This window comes from Barbus barbus (genome assembly GCF_936440315.1).
Source record: "Barbus barbus genome assembly, chromosome: 49".
NCBI classification, from domain to species: domain Eukaryota; kingdom Metazoa; phylum Chordata; class Actinopteri; order Cypriniformes; family Cyprinidae; genus Barbus; species Barbus barbus.
This window is the reverse complement of record NC_136727.1, coordinates 12720850-12730492: the sequence shown is the minus strand read 5'-3', so window position 1 is coordinate 12730492 and position 9643 is coordinate 12720850. Positions and strand designations below refer to the sequence as shown.

At 36.8% G+C, this 9643-nt stretch overlaps 1 protein-coding gene across 1 annotated transcript; it reads right to left on the bottom strand.

Annotated features, from left to right (window-relative positions):
* Positions 1 to 2488: 2488 nt before the first annotated feature.
* Positions 2489 to 8551, bottom strand: LOC306867903 (guanine nucleotide-binding protein subunit alpha-14-like). Its single transcript, XM_079413858.1, has 8 exons — positions 8387 to 8551; positions 7978 to 8144; positions 7142 to 7326; positions 6817 to 6971; positions 6493 to 6621; positions 4799 to 4928; positions 4552 to 4705; positions 2489 to 4432 (listed from the first exon to the last, which is right to left on the bottom strand). Exons 2-8 carry the CDS (start codon positions 8120 to 8122, stop codon positions 4230 to 4232), a joined length of 1101 nt encoding a protein of 366 aa, XP_079269984.1. The 5' UTR covers positions 8123 to 8144; positions 8387 to 8551; the 3' UTR covers positions 2489 to 4229.
* Positions 8552 to 9643: the final 1092 nt, after the last annotated feature.

Here is a 9643-nt window from a genome sequence, read left to right as displayed (position 1 = left end):
CAGGTATTTGACACTCCTCTCTCTTGGGCTCTGGAAGTTAGTCTTTTGTCTTCGTAGGCAGAACCGGTTTATCAGGCCTTTCACAGTGCTGTGAGATATTGAGATGGCTTATTGTCCACATATTGCCATGGGAACCAGGTAAGTAAGTCAAAGTCTTGGAGAAAGACTGAATGATTTTTAAACATGTTTTAGGAGAATCAACCAAACTGGAATATAATTGTAATATCAACACACATCCCACAATAACCTATTCATAGTTTTCTGTCACGTGGCTCGAAGACCTGGAGGGAAGAATAGAACTGCAGCACAAGCCTGTCAATTTCCCATCTGTTTCCAAACCACAAATATTTAGATCACCCCTCTCTCTTTTTTTTTAAATATATATAATGGTTTTCTCAGGGAAAACACTACGCAATTAATATTCTGGGTTCATCTGCTTGCCTGTACAAAATGTGCATCATCAACAAGGTTTGTACTAAATTTGGTCTGTTAATATCACTTTCTTAATATATTATGTATTTTTAAATATATAGCTTATATAAATAAACCAAAAAACGTATCATAAGATGAGAGTATAAAAATTGCAACAGCAACTTATTCATACTATAATAAAAGTGATAGATTTGTAGGTTCTGACAGTAACTAATAGGCCTACACTGAGAAAAAAAAACAGAAGTTACAGAAATGGCAAGTTTCACAATAATTACAAATAAACTACAAGTAGCCTGACGCTCTAAATTAAACCTGAAATTTTGAAATAGGAAGATTGGAATAGTATTTTCTTTTAAAAACAATAATCTAGCTGCTATATTGATTCATAAAAATAATAATGAAGCGCAGAAATAAATTAATAAAATTCATACCTCGTCAATGATGCTTCACTGAATTAGAAAATCCAAACAAACAAAAATGTTATGGGCAACTGATTCAAATGGAAGAGGTGACCTGGAAAGTAGGCTATACTTGATGGAAAATTACAGCTATTGTTTTCACTTATGCAAGGCAAGTAGATTCAAAACAAACTTTAGAGGAAATTTGGTTTCTTGCTGCTCTGCAGAGGTTAACTTGTTAATACTTTCAGTTTCATTTAAATATAATATGCTGTATCATACCACAATAATAGCCCAGAGGTGAAATTACCAATGTTCATTTCACTTCCAGGATGAGGCAAGTAGGGCTCGCTGCAGTCCACAAGATCCAGGGGGCGTGGATGGATCCACATCTAGGGGGTGGAGATGGGTAGGTTTAGGGGTGGAGATGGGGTGGGTTTAGGGATCAGGGGGTGGAGATGGGTAGGTTTAGGTATATGCAAGTTGGGAGGAGTTGGATCTGGATCCAACCACACCCCCTGGATCTTGTGGGCTGCAGCGAGACGCTCCTCGGATGAGGAGGATATGTTTTGGAGGATATCACCATCTGTTGTGAAGGCCGTTGCAGTGGAATTGCTGTTTGCTCCAAATGCAAATGCTAAATTGTTTCTTGGCAGGGCTCATACTCTGTTGTAAACGCAAAATGCAATACAATAAAGATGTAGAGGCAGGCATAGAAGGATTATTTAGCTTTGATATTAAAATTACTCAGACATTTTGGATTTGTTGAACCGCTTTAAATGGCATCCAATTGAAGCATGTGCTTCGATTTACAAGATTATGTTGGCTATGACTCTTTACTGTTTTTGTTCATGACCTATTTTCGGTGGAAAATGTATGAATCCACTGTTTTGGCATTGTAGATTTAAATGGTCATGAGATGTTGTGGCTTTTTGGTTACAAGAAGACACTGGGTTCTTATTGCTCTAAAGAATAGATTATGTTCTGTTAATGTGTATGTGTGTGTGTTCCTGGAAATCCTTGACATTGTATTTCATTTAACATTTTTGACTGGTCCAGTGTTAACTGGTGCTACAGTCTATAAAACAAGTATTTCAGATCTCAAATTTGATTGACTGAGCAACAGTTTGTGTATTTATGGTGGGGATTTTCCAGTCGCTCTTTCTGCAGGTTATAGGAGTATAGTGTTATATACAGTAGATGGAAACAAGTGACTGCATTTAGGCTACATTTAATGAACCGATTCTTTCAAAACATTCATTCAGGAACGGAATTCATTCACTGAATGAACAGATTCAAAAACACTGCTGTATCTGAAAATATCTCCTATAAACTCATTCACAATTCCCTATATTACTCCACTAATGTAGTCCACTGAAAGTTAATGAAAGCAAGTGAGTGAATTCAGACACTGAGTGCGCCAGAAATGTTGCAGACGCCATATTCTGGCAAGACTGCGGGAATTCATTCTGCCCAATGGGTGTAAGCCTAATGGCTAGCCATTAAGTTTACATGATTGTACACTCTTAATTGGTCATTATGGGGAAAAAAAGACACTTCCTCACGGTTTTGGACACCTGAGAGTGTGTGCACGTTGGAAAATGGCTAAAATAGTGTTAAATTTGTTAAATTAAGATATAATTTTGGTAGCAAAACATAGTGTTGCACATTTTATTGGCACAGATATGTGTATTTTGTAAAACATTTAAAACAGCTTTTTATCACTTCATTAGAAACACAATTATATAATGTTGACTGTTACATAGGGACTACTGAACAGACATTTGGAAGTTTACTTTAAAGTGCAAAGTACTGAAAATACAAAATGTGTAAATAAAGCACTATAAAATACTATTGTAAGAGTGTCCCATCGGGGTAATCAAAAGTTGTATTCACACTTGTCTTGAACACTTTCTAGAATTCTAGAAATACATAATGTAATAAGACTAGTGGTCAAATGCAAAGACAGGTGTGGGGATTGGGACAGGCCCATGTTGTCGGACAGCGCTACAAATGCCAGTCCCCTAAAATAGTGCATTCTGTATAGCAGGGATCCCCAAATCTGGCCCACTCCTGCAGAGTATAGCTCTAACCCTAATCAAACACACCTGAGCATGCGAATCAGTGTCTTCAGAATCACTAGAAAATCACAGGTAGGTGAGTTTGATCAGGGTTGGAGCTAAACTCTGAAGTGCATTGGCCCTCCAGGGAAAGATTTGAGGAACGCTGCTGTATAGGTTTTTAGGAGAGTGCATCTGAATATGCATACTTTACATAGGTGAAAAACAGCATGTGAAAATGCTAGTATGTCTGAATTTATAGTATTCATGAAACGACACACAAAAAGTACCTGAATGACCTACTACCTCTGTCGAAGATTCTCAGGAGTGCATCCTGTGGACACTTTACTATCCCATGAGGACACGGGAGAGGATTTGTGCGTAGCAGTGAAATGAAGCAACTAAAGCTGGTAGGTCCCATGACCGAGACAACATGGCAAATGTAGTACATCCAAATTACATGCATACTACACACATTCATACTATATAGAACATACTTTTTTAGAGGTTTAGGAGGGGTTGTAATTTCTTCATTATTTAAATGTTTACTACATGACTCAAGGTGTGTTATTATTACTATCAACCTTTTACACTATTTCCTTGTTGTTGGTGCTTGTTACAACAACAAAAAAATATAGTAAAACCATAGCTGAGATGAATTCTGACACACTACTACACTGCGTAGTGAACAATGGCTCAGTCATGATTGGGCCAGTGCTACTGTTTGTCACATCTTATTTTGCTGTATGGAGACACGTCTGACAAACAATGACACTTCACTTGACAGGTCTGTCTCAAGATGCATCTGTAACACCACTGTTCTTTTTTTGTGGTATACCTACCTTCCCTCGTGGTCTTTGTGAGAAATTCAGTTACAAAGTTACCACAATTTGATGTTGAATTGTATAATATAGCTAAATAAGAATGGCTTTATATTTTTTATCAGAAGCTTAATATAGTTTGAGATGTTAAAGTCTCACCGAAATATGAATTTCATTGCATTAAATATAAAATTGATGCTAGAGCTTTTCTCATAGCAAAACACCTTTCTGAACCATGTTTGTAATTATAAAAACTGATGTCACAGTGATTTTTAATGGCTGTAAATTTAAAATGTAAATTTTTCACATGTAAATATAGGTTAGTTATTATGAACATGAAAAAAACCCATAATTGCACTTTGGATGGTCAGTTATAAATAATGATAAAATAATTTAGTTTGGTTGAAGAGTATGCGAATGTGTCTCCATAAAATATTAGTGTCTCTGAATGTACATGGATTGGCATTGGGATCAATACAGTCTGATGCCGAGTGCCATGAATGTGCGTCTGGGGCTCATTAGAACATTCCAAAGTCTTCTAAGGCCTTGACGAGGACGGTGTCTTTCACGTCAGTTAAAACTGTCCGTATGTTTTTGGTGTCTGTGGCGCAGGTGAAGTGACAGTAGACGCTTTTGGAGTTTTTTGTCTCATATGAAACTGCTTTTTGTATATATAAAGTTTTGATGAACTTCATGGCATCTTGATGGTCCCGACGTTTTCCTGAAGGTGGCGCCAAACCACAGAGGAAAGAAAAGAATGGAAGAGCAAATCAGATATGTCAAGCAAGAGATCACACATATAATTCTGTCTTCCACTTAATTTAATGAGCTCCAAACTACCGTTAAATCCAATAAAGTATGTTTTTAGGTCTGAGAACTGAATTTTCTCGACCAGGATGTCCATTTTGTTTAGGAAGAGAATGACGGAGGAATTAGCAAACCACGTTGAGTGGATGGTCGTATAGAACAGCGACACACTCTCATCCATACGGTTCTGGAGCCAAATAGAGCAAAAGTACACAGATGAACAGATTTATCATTACACAGGAAGGACTGTAGACATATGAGGAGCGAGGCAGAAACATACATCCTTGTTATTCTCCTCCAGAAGTTGGTCGTACTCGCTGAGGGAGGCGAGAAATATGAGTGACATTACATTTTCAAAGCAATGAATCCACTTCTTTCTCTGTCCTCTCTGACCTCCGACATCTACAATCCTGAAAAGACAGACAGACCAGAAATCAAGTTGAGTCATCTCAACCAGTTTTCTATTTGATATGCTGTGGTGGATTTGCATCTCATATTTGTCCCTAAAATTGTTTCCTTCTTCCTTTTGGTCACATTTCTTGTAAATCAGATAATGGCTCACGTTGATTTCCTTGAACATTTGGCCTTGTCTGCATAATTAACTCATTTGCCTGAGGTTCCTTGTCAGTTATGTAAACACAACAAACCACATGCAATGCACAGCATGTCAACAGAGGTAAGACTTTGTTTGTATTTCAGGATATAATACTATCATTAGTTAAAGGGATAATTCACCCAAAAATGAATTTACTAACCCTCATATTGTTCCAAACCTTTATTACTTTCTTTCTTCTGAGAAAGAAGAAAAGATATTCTGAAGAATGTCCATAATTTCCATTTAAAATAGAAGTCAATGGGGTCCAAAACACCATGTTATGTGATAAGAACATTTATCAAAACGTGGCCACAGTGTCTTGATAGTTTTCACGTGACGTCACACCCTTATAGGAACGCCCACCTGGTGGGCAAAACAAAGCTTTGCTCCACTGACCGCCAGCTATTTTTACACAGATCGCATCAAGTAATAATGTAGTAAAACGCAGATATTAACAGGCGAGATTCAGTAAAAACCTTATTGATGATGTATAGTTTGTACAGGCAAGAAAATGAAGCCAGAATATAAACACAAAGTGCAAAGTTTCACATTAAATGGCTTCCCATAGAAAACCATTGGAAGGAAAACACTGAACCGTTAAGCGGACTGCATTAATATTCCGGCCTCATCTGCTTGCCTGTGTAAACTATGCATCATTAATGTTGGGTTACTGAATTTGATCTTTTAATATTACTGTTTTAACTATATTAAGGCACTTTTAAGTGTTTTTACAATGTTTTATCGCACTGTTTATGATTGAAATATTGCAGCGGGTGCTTAATATGGATTGCAAATGGCCAAAACTTGCATTTTGTTCAGAAATACCTTTGTTTATTCTTTTGAGAGGTGATCTAAATATTTGCAGCTAGGAAACAGATGAAAAATTGACACACTTGTGCAGCAGTTCTATGGATGTTGTGCCCTCCAAGTCTTCGAGCCGGTCACGAGACTGAAAACTATCAATAGATATAGATTTCTCACATCCGAACTAAAGCATACTTTGGGCATCAATGTTATTGTAACTGCAATTATTGTAAATTAATGTAAACAGCTGGAAAAAGATGTGACTCGTGATGCTGTCATAAACACACGCAGAGAAGAAATTGTTGGAAAAAGTTATTTTTGTTTTCTTTGCACATAAAAAGTATTCTTGTAGCTTCATAAAATTACAGTTGATCCACTGATCTCACATGGACTATTATATTAATGTCCTTACTACCTTTCTGGGCCTTGAATGTGTCAGTTGCATTGCTGTCTATGCAGGGTCAGAAAGCTCTCAATCAAAAATATGGGTTTGGAATGACATGTGGGTGGGAAATTAATGACAGAATTTTTGGGTCAACTATCCCTTTAAGGGGCTTGGTTGTTCATTGATGTACCTGAGAGTTATCTTCTCCAAAGTGAAGCAATGATCTATGATGCCAGTAGTGGGGAATCGGACTTGAAGAACATCTTGAGGTGAAGGGATGTAGTCTTGAGCTGCGATGCGGTCCATGTTATCAATAAAGCTTAAAAAAACACATCATTTAAACAATTTGATTGAAAATCCATGTGCCGTAGAATTTTTTATGAAGCCTTATTTGCATAATTATTTGTGTAACATTTGTTGCATGAATTGTCAGTGGCATCACGAAAAAGGAAGAGGAAATAGACAAAGATGCAGGTAGTCAGGAAAAGACAGGTACTGTGTTAAACACACTTACTATTTAGTTGAGTCTAGCAGTTGATACTCTCTGCGCCGACTGTAACAAATCTTTAAGCCTCTGTCAGCCCACAGATGATGAATAGCCTCTACATAACTTCTTTGAAGCTGCGTTATTTGATGTATATCCAGATCTTGGAACCACTGGGCATACATCTATGGACATTACAGACTTAATGAGACTGACAATACATTACAGTAAAACATTATTTAAAAATTATTACAATTCATAGTTTTGAAATGAATATACTTTATATTGATCCATAATAATATGATTGTTGATATAAAATGATCCTCATTGAAAACACACTTGGCTTCTTGATCACCTCGTTCTGTGGGTTGGAGTAGGGAATCCTAAGCGTTTTCATGGCATCTGTCATTGCACACATGGATTGGAAGATATTCTGAAAAACCAATTTAGTGTAGCTACGTCTCTCATCTTCCGTGTATCCACTTCCATGAATGATTTTCATCTGCTTCATAAACGTTGTCTTTCCGCTTTCTCCTGTGCCTAAATGAAAGCAAAAGGACCATGCTTCAACATTAGAGAGGAAAACTGGGGGGGGATTCCACTGAGCACAATTTACCATTGTGCTCAGTGGAATGTGTTCTGTCCCGTATATATAAGATAATATACAATCTTTTAATTGCATATTAATTGTCTTTATGTTATGTTGAAAACAGAAAATATCTGTATGTACTGTATTACAAAAATGTTGCTCCGAGATGGAGCTCTAGCTCCCCCTCGCTGGAGGTAATGGGTGGAGATAGACACCTAACCACACCCTAACCCTACCCCTTACCCTATCACTAAACATAACTCCACCCATTAGTTCACACAGAGGTGGAGCTGGAGGCCATTGCCTTCTTTAGTGAGTGAAGAGGAACTGAAGTCACACATTTACTAAATTTACCTCAGAACCAAAAAAAAAGTGAAGTTAGTTTTTATAACTACAATTCTAATCAGCTCTTTTAGGAACACCTGTGAGGAAATTACCCTCAAGAGATGATGTAACAAACCTCTTATGACATTTACTGACACAACATTTAATTCTATGATTACATTTACTTTCACTTTTAGAGCAACATTGGAAGTTGAAATATATCAGCATGTTTCCAATTTTAATACAATTCTGATTAAAGACTGACAGAATTATCTCACCTAATAAAAGCACCTTGATTTCTCTCCGTTGTCTCTTCTTCTGCTCTGAAAGGATGTGTTTGATTTCATTATTTATGTCGATGGCGTTCCTCTCCTCTTCAGACAAGCAACAGATGAAACATGCACAGAAGTTGTAATGGCCCATATCTCCAACACAAATAGAGTAACTATGAAAACATAAACAATCATTTGAATTATGATATAAGCTTTAGTTTTTTTCCCTGTCATAATGTGTGGCTTCTAACACCACCAATAATAGTGTGAACAATTATTCACAAATATCTGTAGATTAACCAATCTCTGACTGACTTAAAGTTCTTCTATGGACAACAAATACACTTTAACTGTACTGTATTTCACTGTACACAACCACTAAAACTAAGTAAACCTGACAAAGAGAAACACTCACCTTTATTTGTAAAACCTACGACGTGAAATGGGAAACAATATCCATCTTCCTCAAAATAAACAGTGGCTGTGCCATCTTGAAGGAGTTTTCCCCAAACAGAGTTTTTGTCAGTTGAGTTTCATTCGTTCACAAACTACTTGTTCAGACAAACTACTTGCATTTCCTGAAAGTCTGCCTTTAATGTGTAATATGCTGGGTATGTTGCAGAGCAGAAGAGAACCAATGGGAAGTCAGAAGAATGAACCGTGGCATTATTCCGCAAAGCTTAGTAACTATTTAAAGTGGCTCTTTTCATAGTGTTGTGTTGTTTTATTAGGTTAGTTCATAAACGTGACTGCTTGTCACATTTACAAGCAGTAAAGGGTCACAAAATATATTAATTTTGGGCTCTTTTGACCAAAACAATGGTTTACTGTGGGTTTTAATAATTTTACTGTATAAATGTAGCAGAAATGCCAGTAGCCTATAATACCACAATAATAGGTGATAATGTTCATTTCACTTCCAGGATGAGTAGGAAATGTTTTGGCATATGTTGCTGTTTGTGAAGCATATTTGCACCATCTGTTGTGAAGATCATTGTTGTGGAGTTGGTGTTTGCTCCAAATGCAAGCATAAAATAGTTTGTTTCTTGTCAGGGCTCATAGACTGTTGAACACGCAAAATGCAATACAATAAAGATGGAGGTCCAAGAATGGTTTAGTTTTGATATTAAAATGATTTAATTGTTTTGGATTTGTTGAACTACTTTAAATGAGATCGAACTGAAGCATGTGCTTTTATTTACAAGAATATATACTTTTCAGAGGAGTCACGTGACGTGCTCATGAATCTAGTTGCACTCGAGTAGAGCTCCATACGTTTGGCCTCTTTTTGCTGATTTTTTATCCTGCAACGCTGAAGGTCATTCTCAATCAAGGTGAACCTAAAATGCTACACTCCCCAGAAGAAGCAAGAGATTTCCTCAGATCCCATTCATCCACCAACTCCCAGTGAACTCCAGCTGGACATTTGCTGTCTAATCGGAGAAGAGATGCTCTAAATGGTTAGGTGACTGTGTTTCACTGTTCACTTTAATGTTCACTTCTTAATTCATAGTTCATTGTGCATACAGTATCACTTACTGATTATGATATTGTATTTGTTTTAGTTGTATTCTTTATCTCTCTTCTCTCTCTTTTAAAAAAAAATAGAAATACTACCTAGTCAATATGTGACTATGGGGCCAAATGTTAATTGGTGCTTCAGTAATGTGCA